Consider the following 22,192-nt stretch of genomic DNA (forward strand, 5'->3'; position numbering starts at 1 on the left):
ATTTGGAACTCTTGGCCGTCTTGGCCCCCAAGTCCCGACCATCGATTTCAGATGTTGAAACCATTGGGTGCCGATCGCCAAGGTCTCATCTGCTGCCTTCAGAAGCTGGACGAAACTTTGGGTGCGGGCAAACGGTTGGCTGGTTACTTTCGTGCCCAGCCTTTTAGTAGCAACGTGGCATCAGCCGGGTACTTGGAGACAGAGTAAATAAAACTCTAGGATTTATCGGGTCCACCTTGCCCAGGATTCATGTTACGGCAGCCGATCAAATCAAATAATGCACGGCAGGCTAACGAGGCGCCCAAATTTCTACGGCAGGGAAACGAACTGGGTACCAATGACACTGAATGCCCGAAGTAAACCGTAAACGTCGTATCAAAATTTCTGCATTTACAAAGTGATACAGGCATACAGGGTTCGCCTACCATCTATGAAGCGACCGCAGCCAACGATCTCCGACTTGCCTATTTGCCTACTTGTGGTTGGTGACTAGCGTTTCAGGCACTTGCGAAAACAAACAGTGGATATGAACACATTGCCCATATGCGATATGAGTAAGTGGATTGTGCAGTTCTTGGTTAGTGGCTCAAGGAATATGTATCACCCATCTACAGATAACCCTGCAAAGATACGATTGCTGTCATTTAAAGAACATGTAGGGCAAGTAATCAAACTACATACAGGCAAGATCATTACAGATCTACTGAAAGATTCATGCTTCAGAATTCAGAGCTACTGCCCTACTGGTGAATAGATGGGTGGTAACAGGTTCATTGAGTGTTACTATATGGGAAAATTAAACTGTTCTTTATGGGTATGTTAAAATAAGCATTTTAGAATAGGCACACAACTGAGTTATCTGTATCTGTAAGCACTTCTCACCTTGGTAACAGCTGGAACACATATATGCTGAAACTCTGGAAGTGTGATTCAATTTGGGAAAATGGCATACACCCCCACCCCCAACCATGTCTTCACTCGCGTTATCTTGTGATTGAAAGCCCTTCCAGCTCACTTCTATCCCAGCAGTTCAACTGCAATGCTTTGGTCTTCAGTTGTTCGAAAGCAGATCTTAACTTCTGTTTTTCTTCATATGTCACATTAGGCCCACTAGAATCCTGAACCAAGAATTGTCATAAAGTGAAACAATTAGATAAATTCTGAACAGTATTTTTCGCAAATTCCCACAACTACATTTGGGCAAGATTAGTCAATTAACCGATTTAGTTTAGCAAGAAGTGTTCCTTTTAAGCTAGGAAGTATGTGATCAATTGGCAATTTGGCATATCAACAAGTAAAATGATTTCTGTTTTCTTAGATACCCTCAAAGTAACAAGAAGTTGAAAAGTGATTCGACCACTATGAAATTTGAAAACCATCAAATGATATGACAATTAAACAAAACAGCTTCTGTTATTGCTAACTATCACTTACCAGCTGATGCCTTATATAATCCAGGATGCCTTTAATAACTAATTTGCCAAAAGAAAGATTCCTATGGAGTTTCTGGTCATTGCATAAGAAAATGAGTATGGTTGTGACAACACAAACTCGACATGATAGCTCTCCTGGGTAGTTCAAGTTGGAGAGAGATGAAAGCAGATGATCATCTCCTGTTATAAAAGACTTAAGCATCTCCAATGTGCTGCAAAGAACCTTGTCATTCTTGTCAAACATGATAGTGCAGGGTTTGATAAAGTACTGAAATAATCTTGTCTTATCGTGTTGAAAACCAACTTCAATGGTTTTAGACAGATCCTGCAGATAAAACATAACAGGGGTTGAGGTAAATTCCTACTCAGAACCAAACATGTACAGCACAAAACAATCACAAGAAATTGGGAAACATCTACAACCAGTTCCACGAAATAAATCAGTAGTGTTTTGTGTTCAATGCGCTGTATCCTGGGTCTTGCTAGGTAATGCACGCATTGGAAGTTATAATAGAATCTTTGTCACGTTTTCACTCTTATATGCACTATCTGTGAAACTGCGATCTATACTCGTGATGTGTCAACATAACCACCGTTTTGGGCTTTTGAATGAAATACTATGCCTCCTGGACTTGGAGCAAAATAAGAGTAAACATACTCAAATTTCCTGAGAATCTATCAGAGCTCTAAAATTTGGAAAATTACACACCAAAGAAGCATCAACCAAGTAGCCAGCTATAAGCTTTATGGCATCTTCATTCATGAGCTTATTAGTTCCTGCATCAAGTGTAACAATAATTCTAAACAAGCCGTTCATGTTATGCATCGATGGTTTTTGAGCCTGCAGTAAGCAAATGACATGTGAGTTCAACAGTTGTGGTGATAAAACATGCAACGGAACCACTGTCTAGGAAACTTACAATCGCATTAGATAAATTATTCCACATCAATTCGAGGACCAGCGAGCCATCACCCATTTCAGATAGGGAAGTTAAAATTAGACGATTCAACGACTTGAAAGTGTCCCAATTTGAGACCTTACTAGGATTACCTGGAGTTCAACAAAGTAAAATGCAGCTGTCAGAGAAGAAAGGCTCAGCTAAATAACCAATATAAAATTAAAACCATTGAAGGAAAATAGAAAATAATAGGTTCAGCTAAGGTAATCAATCAATTAAGAACGAAGTTTGAATGGTCACTAGCAGACAGCATAAAAACATTAAGTGGAAAAGGATGTTCAAGTAATCACCAGGATGAACTCTGAATCTTGCCATTAGTAGCAACAAGAAATTGAGTTGCTCTGTTATCTGTAAACTACCAGCCTTGTACGTTGACTGTAGGACCTCAACGACCTTGAACAGTATGAGGGGTTCCAGTGCATCACCTGAATTTCATAGGTTATAGATACCCAGAATTTTCAACAAGAAAATTGAATTTAGTGATCTATTCTCTCCGTTCCAAATTACAAGTCATTTTGGCTTTTTTTAGATGAATAGCATTTGCTATGTACCTAAATATACACCATGTCTAGATACATTGCAAAAACTGTGTATCTAGAAAAGCCAAAAACACTTATAATTTGGAACGGAGGGAGTACAATCAAGCAGATATTAAGAAAAACGTCTTACTTAAGCAACATGAGGCCAATGGTCTGATTATGTCAGGGAGCAGACTGGGAAAGTAATAAAGGCATGAAGTGGCAAGTTCTTGGCAATCACGAGCTAGGTTAACAAAAGGGCCAAGCTCCACAGCTCCTGATGATGCTGTCAGTAAAAGACATCAATTCAAAATTTTAAAAAAATGATAAATAAACTTAGACTCTGGTGATCGTGGAGTGGTAATTACATTCAACACCAAATAACTTTATGAAGGGACGCAGGTTTTCACAGTCCATTGTGGGGAAGTATTGTCCAATTCTTAGAAGAAGCTTCAAAACAACCTAAAAGAATCCACGATGATCGGAAAGTAGAAAAGTGACAAGGTTTAACATGATCAACAAATATACCAACTCTATATCATTACCAAGCATAACAATTGATTGTTAGTGAATAACAAAAACCTATGGCAAACCTTTGTAACTGAGGGGGCTTTATCAATTGATTGCAGCAAAATTCGGGGTAACTCATGTATCCATGCGTCATGATAGCCCAACACGCCTGAACCGTCTTCAGCAAACCATGTGCCTGTTTTCTCCTAAACATAAAGAGGAAGATATTATACATCGTAAATCAGGATCCACACAATTTCTTTTTGTGTGTGACCAAGAAGTTTTAGGTGATTATTATCTTTTACATAGAATCACTTCTGGGAATGTATATGTCGATTGATACCATGGACCAGTCTTAATTGCATGTCATCACCAATTTGGTGGTTTTGACTAGACGCCCAAAGTCCTACTTCTTACTGTTGTATGTATAAAAATGAATGGCATTTTAGACCTGACATGGTTTCTAAGAGGCAACTTTGACTCTATCATGATGTATTAGCAAAAACAGATGTAAACATAGTGTGATGAAACCTTGTTACGAAGAACATATTTTTACTATTTTCAGTCACTAATTGAGTCATTCTATGATGATATTTTCTCATGTTAGTAGTCGAATTTTACAAGTTTGAATGAATCTTGTTCAAAACACTATACATGTAATACATAATAATTAAAATTTAAGCATGTACATAGATAGCTTAGCATAATGTCAAATAAAGGCACCTACAGGAAGCAGCATTTCTCCAACTGCATCCAAATATGGCAAGATTAGCTTGCAATCCACCTTGCAACCTCTAAATGTATCTGTAAATGCCTGCACTTGAACAAAGTGTTTTTATTTTGGTAATGTCATAACATAAAATGTTTTACAGACTAGAAAAGCAAATCAAACATACCTCCAATAAATGTCCTTTTGAGTCATCTGGGGCATTGAATATAAGATCCGGTATGCAAGTTATAATGGGGCTCAAATACATTTCCATGAGATCCTTATTGCGAAGTGTCTTTGCCTGCTAAAACAAAAAGATTGTCAATTCCAAATCAATAATGCAAATCCCTAAGCTGGTCACAAAATGGTGAACATGAGCAGTTAAAACTGATAAGCAAGGAACAACCTTTGCGAATAGAGAAGATACAAAATGGCAAAATTCTTCAGCTGGAAACATTGTGCTATCTATCCATGCACTCAAGCACAGAAAGATTTCAGCAATTTTCAAATTGAAAATGAAAAATTTGTCGTCTCCCTGCCATGAGAAAGAAATCCACAAAAAGTTATATGCAAAAGATGTTGAACAACCAGAACTGTATCCTAAGGAATACACAATTATAAATTTGGAACAGGGCAAATTAATGGTATTTGAACCAGAAAGTTAACTATGGACCAACACATTAGCAGCAACAAAGTCCAGCCAAATAGTTGCTGAATCATGAATTCATGATCCAAGTATCTTCATAGACTTATACTACTGTTACAACTAACAAGTTCATAGACTTATACTACTGCAGCAAAAAAAATGCTCAAACACGAGAAAGGATTCCATGAAAATTGTGATGCGTGTAGAGTTGCAAAAAATGTTCAAGCTCAACAAGCTATTTGAACCATACTTGGGAATGGAGTTTTATAATTCTTCAGCTCAGCTGGGGTAAGCTTGCTTAATCTTATCTTGATTAGGTTCAAGCATATGTGACGTTTAGGACAAAAGGAGTGGTAGACACTAGCTAAGAGCCTCTAGCATACACTCATACACATGTTAGAGTTCCTTATTTCTATCAAAAGGTACTATGTCCATAGATCAAAGCGATCACTCTACCAAAGTCAAGCAAATGAAATCCTGGCATATTTCTTCGTCTTCTTTGCGAGGAAAAATAAAACTAGCCTGATTCTCTTTTGTTTGATCAAGAAGGTATTCAATAAAAAGCATGGTGGTAATATCAAGGGAATATTTTTTTTACCTTTTCATGAAACAAACACTTCACGCCCCATAAATTCTTTAGATGTACCAATAAGGAATTTCTCAACCAGTCAGGCCCAAACTGAGTCTTGGATATGGAAAATTTTAACTGAGGTTTCTTCACTTCATGAACAAAAATCCTACATATTGTATCCAGACAATGGAGGGCTGATAACAATGCTTCACATGATGATGCATCAATAGCTGACTTCGCACAGAGCTCTGAGGCTGAAACCTCTACAGAATTAATGAGTATTTGGACAAGGCTCTGAAGCTTCAGTAATAAATTGGGCATTGCAAATGCTCCTGCAGTGCAGAATAAGCATATAAGACAACAATAACCTAGCTGAATGCTTGAATGAACAGTATGACATAACCAAAATAAGATCGTATCAGGAACAATGTGCATCACAAATTATTCATAAAGGAAAAAAGGACTGGGAATCTGGAAGTGCTGCAGAAGTTGTTTGCCTGTTTATATTAGGGTAAAGTCCATTTTTGGCCATCCAACTCTTGCCCGAGTTTGATTTTGGCCATCCAACTCTAAAACCGGGTATTCTTGACCATCCAACTCTCAAAACCGGTCACATTTGGCCATCCTAGTGGTTTTGATTGTGGTTTTGCTGACGTGGACGCCACATGGCAGTGGGGCCCACCTGTCAGCCCTTCTCTCCCCCTTCTCTCTTTCTTCTCTCCTCTCCCCCTCCTCTCACCCTGCATCAGCCGCCGCCCTGCCCCCGCGCGCCTCTCCAGCTCGCCAGGCCGGCGGTGCGGGCCCGCGGCGGAGCTCGAGCGGTGCTGGCAGGGCAGGCCGCCGCCACGCGCCAAGCCCCGGCCATGGCCTGAGCTCGAGGCTGCCCCGTCGCCGCCGCCCGCACTCGCCGCCGCCGCTCGGAGGGGCCGCCCGCTCGCCTTCCCGTGCGTTCGTCGAGGACCTCGGGGTGCCGTCCATGCGTCCCTGCCCCTGCTCGCCCCGCGGGCCACCCTGCTCCTCTATGCCGCCGTCGATCCCGGGAGAGCAGGGGGCGGTGGCGGCGCAACCTTCTCCCCCACCGCCGGCCGCCCTCAATTCGTCGTCTCCGGTGAGGTTCCCTTCAATTTCTTGCGCAGGGAGCTTCCCCGTCCTCTCCTCGCCCGATTCCAGTCCTCACCCGGTCGATTCCCCTACCGGTCGTCCTCAGCGGAGCTCCATCGCCACCGCCGCCGGACGTCGTCGACCCGCCTCCTCGCCGCCGCTCCCCACGCTGAGCTTGACCGGTGAGCTTCACCGTGCCCTTGGCCAGCTCCACTAGCCTCCTGGCCGCCTACCCCCGCCGGCCGCCGCGCCAAGCCGTCGCGGCGTCGCGCCGCGCGTGCGCCGCGAGCATGGGCGCTGCGCCACGGGCCGCGCTCGCTCGCTGGCCGGACACTACTCCCGCGGCAGCCTAGCGGGTAGCGGCGCCGTTCTGGGCTCCGAGAGGAGCTCGGCTTGGCTCTGGGAGGGAAGAGGAGTGGAGAGGGAAGCGGGAGGCGTCGACGCGAAGCAAGTGAGGGAGGGGAGAGCTGGGTAGGGGAGGGCGCGGGGTGAAGGGCGCAACGCTCGTCGTGGTGGCCGGCAAGGCCGCGTGCGGCGTGCCGGGAGGGCTCGCGCATGGCCGAGACGTGGCCGAGGCGATGGGACGGGGCGGTGGCGGGCGCAGGCTGGTCGGGGCGTCGTCCTTGGCGTGGCCTGGCCGTTAGGCATCGCCGGCCACCTGTGCCGGCGGCCTCTGCCGCGGCACAGAACAGGGGAGGGTGAGGGAGAGGAGAGAAGAAAGAGAGAGAAGGGGGAGAGGAGGGCTGACAGGTGGGCCCATAGCCATGTGGCGCCCACGTCAGCAAAACCACACTCAAAACCACCAGGATGGCCAAATGTGACCGGTTTTGAGAGTTGGATGGTCAAGGCTACCCGGTTTTGGAGTTGGATGGCCAAAATCAAACTCGGGCAAGAGTTGGATGGCCAAAAATGGACTTTACCCTTTATATTATGATCCATAAGGTAGATATCTTTATAAATACTGCTCGTACTTCTTGGTATTCTGTATTAAAACCACCTCAATTTCGATAAATAACAACAACATAGCCTTTTGTCCCAAGTATGTTGGGTTAGGCTAGAGATGAAACCCAAAGAAACAAAGGTCACAGTTCAGGCACGCTGATAGCTATCCTCCAAGCACTCCTATCCAAAGTTACCCCAATTTCGATAAACAAAGTAATTAATTAACACGAATCCAGGTTAAACACTTACCAATCCAATGATAAGAACAAAAATAGGAGTGCTAGAGCCTAACTCTTGGCATTTTGTCCTTCGTTAGGCCAGCAAGTTGGAAGTATCATAAAAAAACAAGAATAAATATAGCAAAAGGTGAGTTGTTTGTCTACTTAATTTCAAGCAACCTCTTATTAGTAATTATATGAATAATAAACATTCAACTCACTCCATTAATATTTTATGCCATTCCAAGGTAGTGTAACAACATAAGCTACATAGCAGATTATAGAGTGTAAAAGACTTAACTGCCTAGTGAGTTATCTTCATCAGTGGTACATTTCCAAAGTTCCCTTGCAGAGAGGTCATGAACCTGTAGGTGATGAACACAGCTTTTAACAGTGGAGTATAATTAAAGATGGGCTTTAATAAAGATATGTCAGGAAGAAATTTCTTAAATAAATGACAGTTCCATGAGTTCAGGGTACAAACCTGTCGATTTGATATATCATCATTTTCTATCGTTTTAGCAACCAAAGAAAGGCAATGTCCAAGCCCACTAAGGACACTGTTAAGTTTGTTCCTATCATGTAGGTTGATTCTATCATTGCTCAGTACCGCAACAAAATTGTTGAAAGCCTGTCAGAAAAAATAATGCAAATAAAAGTGGTAATTAATATGGACAACACGTCTACAATACTAGCAGGAGTGAGAAACATGCAATGATATACATTCATTACTTGATGAAATCTGGAATACAGAATTAGTTCTGATAGTTAACAGATGCAAATTTTAGAAACAAGTACCATCGATTAAAGAACACAATTATACAATATATCTCTTAACAAAATAATTTTCCCAGAACAATAGAGACGACCCACATTCAATACTGTGACAGCAGCCCACTTACCTGTTCAGCATAACTAGAAAAGGATGATGGGAAATTGAGAACCACAAGCTCCAAAAATCGGAAAGCCATTAACTGGATATCAATAGATAGATGGGTCATTCCATTCAGAATATTAGCCATCAGCAGAAACAGTGTACTCCGCGTAGATATAGCATTATCCTGCAATTAAAAAAAATAGTCCACATTTGATGCCAAGATCACAGAGCTAGAAGCACTTGAATGGTTATTGGAATAGCAAAAAGAGTAGACAATTCTAGGAATGGCAGTAAAGAAAGAGATAGATTATGATGTATTTACAAATGCAATGGATAAGCAGGCATTAGACTGCGATTACAGAGCATGATATCATGAGACCAAGATTAATCATCACCAGAGCATTTACGGAAACTGAAATTCAAATATGCATGAAGCAGGAAACAGGAAACAACAATTTCAATTAAATTTTTTGTTGGCAATCCAGCAATTTGGTAAAAGTGGGAGAAATACCTCTTTCAAAGATGGGAAGATCAGAGACTGCAGTATATTGTATAATGATTCACGGACCACCTTGTCAGTGTCGCATATCCTTTCCTGCAGCTTCTCAATTATAGCAACCTTGTGCAGTTTAAGCTCTGTTGGGTGCTTGACAACAATGTCCTTGATTCCATTCAGTGCAGCTTCAGCATAAAGACGGCAGCATATATACAGTCAGCTACTACCCAAGCATCGAGACTGCATGCTAGTTTATCTGATGGGTCACCGTGCCGACTAGAGGAAGCTCACCTCGCCGCACATTGGCATTATAGTGGGCCGTCTGCTGCAGAAGCTCCCGAAGCGTGAGCCCACGCTTGTTCACCGCCATGCCCGCCCTCTCCGAGGCCATGCTCTGCTCCGGCAGCACGATCGCTGGACGCACACACAACATAAATTCACGACCCAAAACTCTAAACGGAGCACCGTCAAACCTCAAATTGCAGGATAACGAAGAAAATAAAAGGTACTTTTGGACTTGATCTCCGTGTTGGTGGCATTCTTCGGCGGCGGCAGCTTGCGCCCGACCTTGTGCTTGTACTTCTGCAACCGCCGGAAAGGCCTCGACGCAGTGAGCTAGAGCCAGGGCTCGGAGGGAGCCGAGAATCGGCGGGATGAGGTTACCTTGAAGTCGACGCCGCCGCGCTGCTTCGGCTTCGGCTTCGGCTTCTTCGAGGAGGAGGAGGAGGCCGCCGATCCTCCCTTCGGTCTCCCCATGGCGCTGGCGCGAGAGCAAGCAGGGCGTAGCTACCAATCTCTTGGAGGCGTGAGGGGTCGCGACTCGGGTGGTCGAGGGCGGCGGCGGCTGTCGGAGGGGTTTGCGTTGTATCGCGCGCCACCAGCGGCGCAGGAGGGAGAGAGCAAGTCAGGGCTTGCTCTACGGGCCGGGGGAGCCTATTGCAGCTGGGCTCAATCCTTTGTGGGCCGGCTCATGTAAAATGTGTCGCCCACGCATCGAGCCGAGCGGCTGCCGGTTAAAAATCCTCCTCTCCAGCGCAGCCAGCTGCTTCTTCCCCCTTCTCGTTGCTACAGGGAGGGCGACAGGCAGGCGAGCGCTTTTCCCGTCGATCCGCCGGCCCCTCCCCTCCGGCGGCCTCCGGGCGGCGGAGCGGGTAGGGGGGCCCGGCGCCTTGGCGTGTGGAACTGTATAGCTGTAGATACTCTACTAGCTCGGTCTACCGGCGATGGCATGCGGTCCGGCGATGGACTGTGGGCTGTCGGTCTTGGTTTGCTTTCTTCTGTGCTTCTCCGGCGGCGGCGACAGTAGAGGTGTCGGCGTGGTCTCCGGCGAGGGTCGCAGAAGCCTTTTGCTCCTCCTTGCGGTCTCCGCTGGCGTCGCTGACGGTGTCGCCATCCCCGGTGAACAAGGAGTGAGGTTTGATCTCCTCTACCTTCTAGCGTGCGGGATAAAGTTGTGGTCTTCCCCTTTGATGGGGTCCTTGTCTGCTTGGCCGGCGAGCTCGTCGTCGACCATCCTGGACTTCTTTCCGGCGCCTCGGCGACGGATCCAGTTTTCCCGACGGCACTTGTTGGGAGGAGACAGCATCGTCTTCGTGGAACAAGGTAGGTACTCCAGACTTCTCTTTTTTTTCGTCGGCGTGTACTCCGGTGCCAGCGTCGGATCTGTGAGGTCTTATACAGGAGTTGTCGTGGCCTGTTGGTCGACAGCAGTCTTGCTGTCATTGCCTCTCGCGTGTGGAGCCATAAAGGTATTGCCACGTGCTCGTCGTCTACAGAGTCTTCCAATGATTTCAAGGACACGTTTCTGGTCTGAATATAGATGTAGGTTTGTTTATACGTGTGTGGTGCGGTGTGAGTGTATGTATCGTATAAGAATGTACGAACAGATACTACAGCTTTATGAATTCAGATAAGAGGTTCAAAAAAAAAAGAGCGGCTGCCGGTTGCATAAAGCAGAGAAATATGGGCTTCAAGTTCTAATCAGAAAATTGAAAAGGCCAAGAACGTAGTAGAATTTGCCCCCGCCATCTCCAAAGTGCCAACGCATAATTTATAGAAAAAAAAATTATATGACGATATTTATCATCTAATCTTACATATTTTAGATATTACTAGTGAACATACTATGAATTTCCATTCTTCAATCTCGCAAAAGAATCACGTGTCGTCGTTGAAAATGGAAGAAAGATGCCTTCGGATTTTGTTCAGCTTTGGTGGAAAAATACTAGAATGTCTTTCATCTCTCTTATTGGATCTTTCTTTGTCATACTTATAGCATCTTTCCTTCAGTCTATCGAAACTCCTGCTTTTAACCAACAACACATGCACTTTGTTCAAACAAAAGAAAAGGTTATCAGTTCTCAAAAAAAAAGGTTATCAATCTCACAATATCTCGCAAAATAATATATCCTATTGTTGAAGATGGAGGAGACATGCATTGGCTTTGTTTAGGTTCTGCAATATTGAGTGTATAACATTTACACAAATCAAATAATATGCCAATGCGATAGTAAATATAAAGATGATATTTAATTCATACATACATGTGCACTTAGTAGCACTAGGTGCAAAAACCTGCTAGTTAAATACCATCACAAATTTGTGACACAACCAATAGTCACTGGAGTCCAAAAATTAACGCAACACACATTTATTTCTTCTATTTCACTATTGGAAAGTACATTTTTCATATTGTGCCACCATCAATAAAATACTCGATATAGATAAAGAAATAATAACATCAGTCGGCAAATGTGATACATTAAATACTATTAGTCATTGTTTATTTAATGAAATGAGATAGGGCCAGTGGCGGATCTAGGATGCAGGGGGCTTGTTTTCATCTCATTTTTCTTTTCTCCTCTCTTTTTCTTCTTCCTCCCCCTCCTTCTCTTCTTGCTATTCTTCATTCACAGTTGAAATTAGGGGGGTGCTTTGCAGGCGCGGAGCCAAGAGGGTGACGCGCAGGGGCCTAGCCCCCCCTAATCCTCCCTTAGCACCACTAATACCTCCTAATACCCTCTAATGAATGGTACTAATTATCAGGATTAGCCTATATTGCCCCCCCCCCCCCTCAAAGTCAGTAACTATTTGGTCCCCCTTAATCCAAATCCTGGCTACACCCTGGTGCTTTGGGTCTCCATGAGCTGGGTAGGGGGGCTCTAGCCCACCTATCACTACAAGAGATTTCACTATCCATAATGATCGGCTATCATCACTGAAAATATGGTCCCCAGAAATTGGCTTGATGAATTGTATTTGGATAGAACTCCACGCACAATCCATCTATAGGTTTAGGTTCTTCATGTTATTATAGTTTGTGCGTGGAGTTTCATCCCTTGCAGTTTCCATGGCAACCTAAGATGAAATAAAGCCAATATGAATCCATTCTATTGTCATATTTGATAGAGAAAAATATAAGCAACCATTTCACTATGATCAACACATTCAGATTCGATAGAAAAAATAAAACCAACCATTTGACGGAAAGAGCATAACAAAGCACTAAAAATTTATATATTAGATCACATTTTTCATCATATTCATGTTTGAGCTTATTTAGATTCAATAGAAAGAAACAAGCATGTCAGCCACAAGAAAGCAGTGAACCATATTCAATGTTTTCAGTTCATATTAGACTATATCTCCAATATATTTGACGAAGTAGGGGGGCAGCCCCCCCCCCCCAGATCATGTTGTTATGGAATCATCTGGGATTGTTTCTCCAATATATTTGACAAAGTAGCTGTAAGGCTAACTGCCACCACAAATGGTATTGACCATCTTTAAACGAGGGCGAATACGATGACCTTGTAGGAGTTTTTGTTTCTACTAAGAGAGAGCCTGGTTCACATGCTACGACCCTTTACATATACTTCTTCTGCAAGTAAGTGAGGCACAAGGAATTGAAACTCTACAGCTTCACAACTGGGGAATGACTTTGATCAACCACCTTCAATAAAGAGGAGTGGAATTTTGTCAATCATGTGTCTTTTTTTTCCTTGCATGTCAACCTTATTCACTCAACCACTACAATAGTACTTTATCATTACGCCCTTTCACTCTTGGGGTATAATGTGGATAAACGCTCCACCCTCCTGACGATTACTATGATACACTGAATTTAGCATATAGTGTCCCTCCCGCTCGTAGAAGACTTGTGTATGCAAGTAGGTAGGTGTATATCATAGGTCACTGCCTAGTAAATCACGTTATTACTATCCCCAAGTGGCAACCTACGGAAGTCTAGGAGAGCTTGTAACCTACCCTATTTTGTTTTGGGCGATCTCATAATTGTATGAAACCAAATCTTATAAATGTAAGCTTTTTTGCGGGATATAAATCTAAGCATTGGCATCAGGATTTCGGCATTTTTTTATTTTTTCAAAGGTCTACCCCCGCTCCTTTTATGGCATAGAGTTGCAGTAGTGTGAGAATCAGGGGAGAGGGAGGAGGGGGATATATATGAATCATGAACTTAATGTGATTATTTGTAGCTTGCTCCATGGAAGTTTACGATCTTTTCGAGTTAGAGTTTTGCCTGCTCTTACTATTACGCTGCCTTCTAGCTTGCTCCATCCCAAGTGCCGGAATGCACCGGCGAACGGGAGAGCAGATCTCCGGAACCGTTCACCCTTGTGATTCTGCACCGGGAGAGGGCGAATCAGTTTTTTGGGTAGCACTCTGCGCGAAATCTGAACCGTTCACCCTTGTGGTGAACCGTTCACCTCACCTTTGGAACTTTGCCGCTCTGAAATCTGAAGAACGAGAGGGCATATGCTAGGTGAAATTTTACAGAGAGATCTACCTCCGCAGTCCACCACGGTGACGCAGCAAATGTGCCCGCCCAAGATTACAGAAAAGAGCCGTCGGTGTGCGCGGTGCAGGCGGCGGCAGCAGCAGCACAACTTGGGAATCCGCTTACCGCCGGCGCCGGAGCCGGAGCCGGGGCGCATAATTTTTTGACGGCCAGGGATCGGCGGTTCGCGGCGCACGATGAGCGGCACGTGGCCGCCCGGCGACGGGGCACGCCGGCTGCCGCGCGCTTCCGTCGCCCGGCCAGGCGGCCAGCACCAGCAGCAGCAGGCAGCGAGCTCGGCTCCCGAAAGCCACCCACCGTTCCGCACAAGGCCGGGGCTCTTGGGGCAGAACGCCCTCGTGCTCCAGCTCGTGGTCTGGCCCAACCTGAGAGCGCGAGGGTGGCCCGCGGCCGCCAGGTCACCGCGTGCTATAGAGTATAGTACTGGTGGTAAAAAGAAAAGGCAGAAGCAGGTAAGAGCTGTCGAGTTCTCCGTACCTGCTTTAACAGCGAGGGGTGAAATCAGATCACACTGGAACACTTAACAGTGTAGGCGTACACTAGTAGAAAAACAGGCTACTGATGCATTCCAAAAGTAGTGGTATGGACTAGAACAGATTCAGATAGTCCATATTGGCATTTTTGGGAGTGGACCGAATCATATAAGGTCTAAAAGATCATTTTTAGTAACAGGTAGTAATATCGCTCAGTAGTAATATGAAGTTTTTTAGTACCAAGTGGTGTTACCAACATCACAAGAGTGCTTCATGGGTTACTCCAAAAGAAAAGTATCTCCTTCAATTATAACGGTTGTGTCGGTGGAGACGGTAAGAGAGGTACGTGTAAGGCTGGTTCAAATCCCGGCTTTGGTACCGGGTATTTTACCAAGTGACGAAGACCGAGGCTTCATAGTACCAGTTACCATGGCTAACTACTCTCGATTCTTCTCATCAGGAACTCAAAACCATCAAATGTTACTGATTCTGCGATTCATCCAATCGATCCCTACGTTCTACTGGAGTACGTAGAGGGTAGCTATGGCTAGGACTCGGCCGTACCTTTGATCAGTTCAGATGTGAAACTGGGGATGGTGATCCGTACATAAGTACATAACTATGTCCTCGCAGATTTTGATGCATGCTATGTCCTCGCAGATTTTGATGCATGCTATGTCCTCGCAGATTTTGATGCATGGACTTGCACGCGTACAGTGTGCACCGACCGGTGCCGACGGCTGCCGACATTTACGTCTCGAAGAGCTAACTGCAAGGCAGAGCGTCGGCGGATGCTCGAAACCAAAAGCCGGCGCGACGGCATCCGCCCTCGCTCGCCGGCCGCGTGCATGGAAGACCGTAAACAAGCAGCCGGGGGGCAGTAGTGGATTCATCAGCTGGGCCTTCAATTCCGAGCTTTCACACACCTCGACAGTACACACACGGCGTGCAGCCGGGGGCATGATGCAATGCATACGTTAGCTTTGACTTCAGAAAATCATACAAGTTATTCCCTACTCTTTGTTCGGTGTAATGTTTGTAATGTCAACTTTTTTGGGTTTCCTTTGCCAACACATTTGATCATGATCACTCGATGAATATGCAGAGCTAGCACACATGAAGTTCAAACTTGGAAGGCTCTTGGATGCTTGGGTTAAGTTGACACCTTGGTCAGGTACCATCAGGACCAGTCGATAAACAATTCCTAGGGCTTGTTAAAGAAAACTACCACGGGCGTACGGTTACAGCAGATATTCTCGGTCCTTTTCTCTTCTTGCTTTGACTGCATATCATCCATCCCTAGCTAGCTGTACTAACCTTCAACCATCGCATCCTTCCTCTCTATAAAAGGCCAACCACCCCCACACCCTGCTTCCCCTCTCCTCTTCAGCACATTCTTCTTCCTAGCTTGCAGACTGATTGACCGAGAGCATCACACGCACGACCAATCGAACTGTGTATAGCTTGTAGGAGAAATCTCACAGCATGAGCTGCAGAAGAACCAGTGCAATGAGTCTTCTTGTAGCTGTCCTACTCATCGTCTCCTTGCTCACTCTGCACGCCCCTGTCGCCAGTGCTCGCCACGGTGAGTTCTCGCCCATCTCGTCGCCGTCGCAGTTGACGACGTTCTTGAGATTTTCCTTGATCCGTTGCTGATGAGTCCATCTCCACTGTTACTGCATGCAGTTGTCGTGCTGAACCCAAACAATGGACTGAACAGCGAAGGAGATACTAAGGTTAGTGGAAGCGTCCAATCTGCTGCCCTCACCGTCCCTTGTTCACAAATTAAAGCAGATTAAATCCACTGATAGAGATACTTGAGTGCTTACTAGCTTGAATACTTGGGTGGTTGCTTGCAGAACCTCGCGAAGGTGCTGGCCTCGGCGTCGACCGATGAATCAGCTGCCGCCAGCAAGGGATTCTCAGGGCGGAAGCTTGGTGCGCCGAACAAAGAAGAAACCAGAGCCACCATGGGAGCGACGGCGACTTCAGCAGGCTGGCGGCCGCGGACGGTGGAGATGCGCACGGCGAGGAGGCACGGCGACGCGGCCGCCGAGTTGTACGACATGCTCCGGAGGGACTACGCGTGGAGGGCGAGCCGCCGCCGGCCGATCAACAACGGCGCCACGCCGTTTCAGGTGAAGAAGCCCTAGATGTAGCAAGGCTTCCGGGCACTTGGCCCTGGCCCCTGGGCATGATAGTTCGATCGGTACATATAGTTAGAGCTAGCTTAGCAGCTCCTTCAGGGATTTAGTTGCTAGTCCTAGGTGATTAGGAGAGTCAGTAAACTTAGTTGCCTATACTGAATAATGCCATCCGGCCACAAGCCTTGATCTAGCCTCCAAGCTGGAACAACCTGTTTAGCCCAGACTGCAATAGCATGAATCGTATTCATGTGCAGATGGGCAATTTTGTCACTGGTGTTCCTGCTTGTTGAGGATAGATGCCATGTAGTGTGTATACATCTGCACCAGTATCAGATTTGCAGGTGTGCTCATATGCTTGTAAGTTGTAACTGTTTCGATGATTTACATAGCAGCCATTCGGCCTCCTGGGAAGTTCGTCTACAATAATACCTCAGCAAGTAGCAGCAAATGCTATATCAAAGCTATACCTTCATTCCTCACTCATCATAGTGTCGTAAATTACAAGCCACTACCGAATCCGACAAGCCATTAGCCTGCTAGGGATAAATAAGAACAGCAGGGCATGGGGGGACAGACAGCAAGATGAGGGAAAAAGAAGAGAAATATTTGAATGAATTTAACATGGACTACCAAGGGCTGGGCTCAAGCGTGACACTAGGGTCTCAACTCAACAGGCAAAAAGAATGCAGGGGCAAGCACATTCAGAATTTACAGCAAAGGATTCTGTAACCCCAGCCTCGGTCTTCCCTCAGACGCCTGCGGTCGGCCTTTGCCATCTTCACGGGGCTGCTGTTCCACTCGTTCTGTAGCCTGTGAATCAGAAAGCAAAACAAGGTGCTTGAGCAAATAACTTTGTACATAAAGATAATACAACATATATGAAGAATGCCCTGATTGATTGAAAGGTTCAGAAACTGCTACGAGCCAATGACAATACAAGCATGTACTGGAAGTCTGGAAGTTATGCAGTAACAATTAGGATAAGGAAATTATATCAATGCCTGGCTCATATTTCTTTATGTTGTTGACTATTTACCATAATAGAAGAACAAATTCAATGCTGGTCCATTCAGATGTGCAACAAACTATGAAGTTGCTTATAATATATGGGGCTAGATTTTATGAATAACGGCAGAGAGATGTATATCGGGAAGGAATTAATTTGTTTAACAGAACTAAGCAGCAATATTGCAGGGTGACAAAGCAATTCTAACTTGAAAAAGGTAACAAGGTAGTCTTCACTTACACTGGAAATGCAAAGGACCGAGTACTTGTTGTGCTACTTTCTGATCGAAGAGAAATGTTGCCAGAATAAGGTATGTGACCAGAAGGTGTTAGTGGACCTGACGTAATGCTAGGACCAGAGAAGCTGGATTCAAAGGGATTGCGGATAACAGTTTGCGCAGTCACTTTTGCACTGTCTGGTCCATTTTGTTGAACAACAGGTTCTCTTTGCACAGGAGGTGAATTCTTATCATCCGTGACGTCCTTACTTCTTTTTGTGCCAACCTCCACATCTCTAGGGTTAAAATCATTTTTATCCTGGGAACTATTAATCTCAATATTTTTACCGCTCTCACTTTTGACATCACTAGGCTGTCCATTGCTGGTAGACAAAGATGTAGCTATACCTGTTTCATGCGCCGCATCAATTTTCACATCAGCGTGACTTCCTCTCTGATCATTACATTGTTCAGATTCTTGGACATCCAGTGTACTTGAACATGCTTCAACAGAATCTGACCTATTCTCTTCAATTATGGCTTCATCTATTTCAATAGGATCAAATCCTTCCAGTGCTCTGTTGACAAGATCGCTAAAACTATCTGTCTTTTCAACAGGACAGATGGGTGCTATAGAAGCAGCATCCACAATAGTAGGGAGAGAGTAATTAGGTTCCCATGTCTCGTCTAATGATCCATAGGCAATAAAAGGGTTATAGTGATTAACTTGGTTGGATCCTCCCTTATCCAATGCAGCACTGACAACAACTTCTTCAGGTATCGCCACTGAGAAATCAGCAGCAGCTGATTCTACTGTTAAATCACTCTGAATAATGTTACTGGTCTCTGATGCAATACCAATTCCAGTTTCATGACAATCATTCGATGAAACCTGTAACGACATCAATCATGTTATGTGCTCCCAATGTAGACAATGGTATATAAGTGAAGTAGTAGTTAAAATTATATGTGCAGCTGTTCATTTATCAAACCAAATAAACTGAAGATGTAATACTAAAGTAACAGCTCATATATAGTTATTGAACAATTATGAGACACGTCAATGGGGTGAACGAATTTTAAGGATTAAACTGCTGATTATATATATGCTTTGCAAACGTGTTGTATTGTAAGTTAAGTAGTAGTATACCTGACGTGCTGCTTCTCCATTGAAAAAGGGCTCAAGATTTTCATTGCCCTTGGAAATGACACTGCCAACCTGCTGGCAACCTTGTGCACCTTCATGTAGTGATTGTTTGGTATTTGGTTTCTCCTCATTTGAATCAGTAGAGATAGTTGCAGTATTGTTGTCTTCAAGATTACGCTCTTTGCATAAGGAGTTCTGTTCCCCAGTATTGCCATCAGTAGCACACATGGCTGGTAGAATAACTATTTGTGATTTTAATTCAAGTGCAGTTTTCGTAGACTCAGCTCTTATCTCTTCCCCTAGGTCACTGTTGGTATCTTCCGAGGAATCAAAGTTTATTGAAACCTTTTGATCTACTAGTTTTTCAGTTGAAGTCTTTTTATCAGGAAAAACTCCTTCATCAATGCAGACATCCTTGACAAAATGGCGACCGTAATCAGAAGAAAGAACTGTGTCTGGCAGTTTGATCTCTACAACATCCTTGTCATACGAGTAATCCTCAATGCATGTCTGTCCGGTTCTACCTCCATTCTGATGCTCACCTTTCACAAAACTATGTTCAGATTGATTGGTTTGTTCAACCATTTTATCCGCCAAAAAACTGTGCTTACTTTGTCTTTCAAACTCGGAGTCTAATTTAGGATTGCCATCGAATGGAAGCTCTTGAAAAATATGACTTTTGTAAGGCCTTTCATCATCTGTGTTCAGGTACCAAAATCAACCATTGAGAGTGTTGACAGCGAAGGAAAAAAAAGGAAACAAACGTATCATAATCAACATTTATGGTTTCTGGTTTGAACAGTTAACAAATGACCAAAATCATTTCTAAACTATAGTAACTGATGACCAACCCAACTTGGACAAGATAATTATGGAAAGAACTCATTATGATGGAATTAACATCAGAGAATTTCAGCTAAGTTCATCTTTAGCTTCTCTTTCATTTTAGTTGCGCTGTCACTTTCATCATATGTAAGCATTAACATTTCAGTCAGTGACTCAAAACTCTGAAATTAAGCATCTTGAATGCACAATGTTTCTGTCATAGAGAAACCCAGAAAAAGCTATTTGCTTAGCTTTTTTTTTTTTGAGCATCAGCTATTTGCTTAGCTAAGATGTCGTTGGTAGTCCTAAAGGAACAAAAGCCAAGAAGCGACAGTCTTCCTACCAAATAAAGAAGATCACGATTCAATACAAATAGAGTAGTGTTTTGTATCACACTCGGGTCAATTGAGTTCAAATAAAAACGATTGAAATTGGTATATGATGGATCCTCCTATGAGGATTAAAGCATAAGACAATAGGAATATAGCAGGCATACAAAAACCAACAAAATTGATGCGGCATTATTTCAGAACATATTGCCTGCCAAGTGAGATAATTTCACAAATAATCAGAATCAGAAAGGAAATTAACTATGAGTCGTGAATTCTAGCAATCACATGGTGTATCAACGTACAATTGTGAATTCAGTTAGCCTAACAAATGAAATGCATAATCCTATCAGCTCACAATCTACCTACAGACTAACCTTTGAAGGCATAATCAGCCTTCACCACAGCCCAAACCAGGTTACCATCAAGAATCTCAGAAATCAGAATGCAACCCTGCTTAACTGATGCAATTAAGCAAATGCTTTCACGGATACAGAGTAAAAAGAAGAAGACCGGAGGTGAAACTCACTTACCTATCTTCATGATCTGCACATACAGTATCTTTAAGTCCTAGCCATGCCTCAGCAGCTTCCTCTGATAAATATGCTGATTATTTCCTGAAAACAAAAGATTCAGAAGTCAAATACTCCCGCCGATCCACCCAGGAAAAAAAGTGCGTGCTTCCTGTTAACCAGAATGGAGGACAGAAAGCTGTGTTTGCTCATGCCTATGTCCATCTATCCACAAACAAATGCCGTGTTTCGCGTAACCTAAGATTCCCATGGGAGGAAAAGTCTCGCAGCGTCCTGATAGAACCAGACGCTTTACACCCGGAAAAGAAGAGAGAAAAAGAAATCGAAAGACGAAACCATCTCGAAAAAACATTATGTTCAAAAGGAAAGAAACTCTGAAGAGCAAAGGCAGATGCAGCGACCGGCGTGCCCAACAACTCCTTCGCATTTCGCCTCACCAAACATTGGGCGTTCCCAGGGAGAAAGTCGGCCTCAGTGTACACACACACACATACAGCTAGACAACACAACAGAGAGAAGCAGACAAGGGACAGGATACTAAAACTGCAGGTATACGCGTCGAAGCAGGGACGGGGAAAAGAACAAAGAATGGCTACCGGACGAAGCGAAGGAAGACCAGGACCTGGGTTGGATCAGAGCACAAGCACGCCCTCCTGATTTCTTCCATTCCCCTCACGGAAGGAACAAGGAAGCAAGGAGGAAGATGAACAGGGGAAACAGGAGGGAAACCAGCCGTCGCGCCACCGATCCTAGCATCTCAAAACTGGAAAACAGGCAAAGGGCCCAGAGAAACTCGGGGACTTCGGTGGCAGGGCTTTAACTGAGCCGCATCTGATTGTATCGGTAAGGCGGAGTAATTACATAGTACTGTGCCGTGCGGCCCAGCGGAGTAACTACGTGCAGGCAAGAACAACACTCCAAGGAATAGCAAACAAGAGGGAGCTTGGATCAAAGATTCTTATTTTCCCTCTCTTTTTTGTGATAAAAAGATTTACCTTCAATCCGGACTTATGAAACATGCGTCGAACCAGTGCTGTCGAATGCTACTTCGGCGATCCTATCACTCGTCTACCAGCTCTTCAGATCAGAGTCTCTGAAGAAACAAACGAAAAGGATGTGTGCTCGAAACGAACAGGGAAGATGAACAGAACCGAGAAACAAAGTCCCCTACACTCCTCACTCACATGCAGAACCAGCCATGGACGAAGGAGAACAACACCAGGAGAAGACCAAAGGAAAACTCGAGTCGGGGGCAAGACGGAGTGAAGAAGGATCAGGCAGGAGCCAGGAGCTCTGACCTTTGTGCGGGAAGACGCCGCCGCAATTCTTTTTCACTTCTCTGCTGCGTCGGCCGGAAAGGAAGCTCCGGGAGAACCGCCGGGAGCAGCGGGGGCCGGCGAGGCGAGGATGGGATCGCGGCGGAGCCCGAGAACCCAAAAAATTCCGCAGAACAAGAATTTCCCGGAGCGGAGGGTGGGGACTTAAATAAACGCCATTCATGAGAGGCACCAGAGCAGTGCAATAAATTTGATGCGCTGGGGTGGGCTCTTTTGCGAATAGGCCCCTCGAGGGGGTGCACGAAACGAAGCCTTGGATCGCTTCGAGAAGAAGAAGGGCCTGCGAATTTTTTTAAGCGGTGTGGACTGCCCGCGATGTGCAGGTGTCGGTTTGTTATTTAGTCCAGGGAATTCTGCGTGCTCGTTGACTTGGGGACAG

General features: G+C 44.7%; 3 protein-coding genes across 7 annotated transcripts; 1 reads left to right on the plus strand and 2 right to left on the minus strand.

Annotated features, from left to right (window-relative positions):
• Window positions 1-332: 332 nt before the first annotated feature.
• LOC120681874 lies at window positions 333-9,873 on the minus strand. Of its 2 annotated transcripts, none has more exons than XM_039963522.1 (20): window positions 9,644-9,873; window positions 9,490-9,562; window positions 9,272-9,394; window positions 8,996-9,165; window positions 8,510-8,668; window positions 8,092-8,238; window positions 7,909-7,972; window positions 5,374-5,678; window positions 4,536-4,664; window positions 4,317-4,430; window positions 4,148-4,234; window positions 3,504-3,626; window positions 3,279-3,372; window positions 3,062-3,196; window positions 2,683-2,817; window positions 2,354-2,484; window positions 2,143-2,274; window positions 1,435-1,758; window positions 883-1,118; window positions 333-620 (listed from the first exon to the last, which is right to left on the minus strand). In XM_039963522.1, the coding sequence occupies exons 1-19, from the start codon at window positions 9,734-9,736 to the stop codon at window positions 984-986; spliced, it is 2,673 nt and encodes an 890-aa protein (XP_039819456.1). In that variant the 5' UTR covers window positions 9,737-9,873; the 3' UTR covers window positions 333-620; window positions 883-983. The 2 variants fall into 2 exon arrangements, with proteins under 2 accessions (XP_039819456.1, XP_039819455.1); XM_039963521.1 differs by having other exon boundaries at window positions 4,317-4,433; window positions 9,644-9,851.
• A 5,550-nt stretch (window positions 9,874-15,423) lies between these two features.
• Window positions 15,424-16,839, plus strand: LOC120682026. The gene is made up of 3 exons (XM_039963757.1): window positions 15,424-15,857; window positions 15,959-16,008; window positions 16,132-16,839. The coding sequence occupies exons 1-3, from the start codon at window positions 15,758-15,760 to the stop codon at window positions 16,423-16,425; spliced, it is 444 nt and encodes a 147-aa protein (XP_039819691.1). The 5' UTR covers window positions 15,424-15,757; the 3' UTR covers window positions 16,426-16,839.
• A 16-nt stretch (window positions 16,840-16,855) lies between these two features.
• On the minus strand, window positions 16,856-21,973 carry LOC120682025. Of its 4 annotated transcripts, none has more exons than XM_039963755.1 (6): window positions 21,775-21,973; window positions 20,477-20,560; window positions 19,401-19,487; window positions 18,793-19,331; window positions 17,666-18,534; window positions 16,856-17,229 (listed from the first exon to the last, which is right to left on the minus strand). In XM_039963755.1, the coding sequence occupies exons 2-6, from the start codon at window positions 20,484-20,486 to the stop codon at window positions 17,121-17,123; spliced, it is 1,614 nt and encodes a 537-aa protein (XP_039819689.1). In that variant the 5' UTR covers window positions 20,487-20,560; window positions 21,775-21,973; the 3' UTR covers window positions 16,856-17,120. The 4 variants fall into 4 exon arrangements, with proteins under 4 accessions (XP_039819689.1, XP_039819690.1, XP_039819687.1 ...); XM_039963756.1 differs by adding an exon at window positions 20,321-20,396 and having other exon boundaries at window positions 18,793-19,487; window positions 21,775-21,972; XM_039963753.1 differs by having other exon boundaries at window positions 18,793-19,487; window positions 21,775-21,972.
• Window positions 21,974-22,192: the final 219 nt, after the last annotated feature.

Source organism: Panicum virgatum, chromosome 7N (assembly GCF_016808335.1).
Source record: "Panicum virgatum strain AP13 chromosome 7N, P.virgatum_v5, whole genome shotgun sequence".
In the NCBI taxonomy this organism is placed as follows: domain Eukaryota; kingdom Viridiplantae; phylum Streptophyta; class Magnoliopsida; order Poales; family Poaceae; genus Panicum; species Panicum virgatum.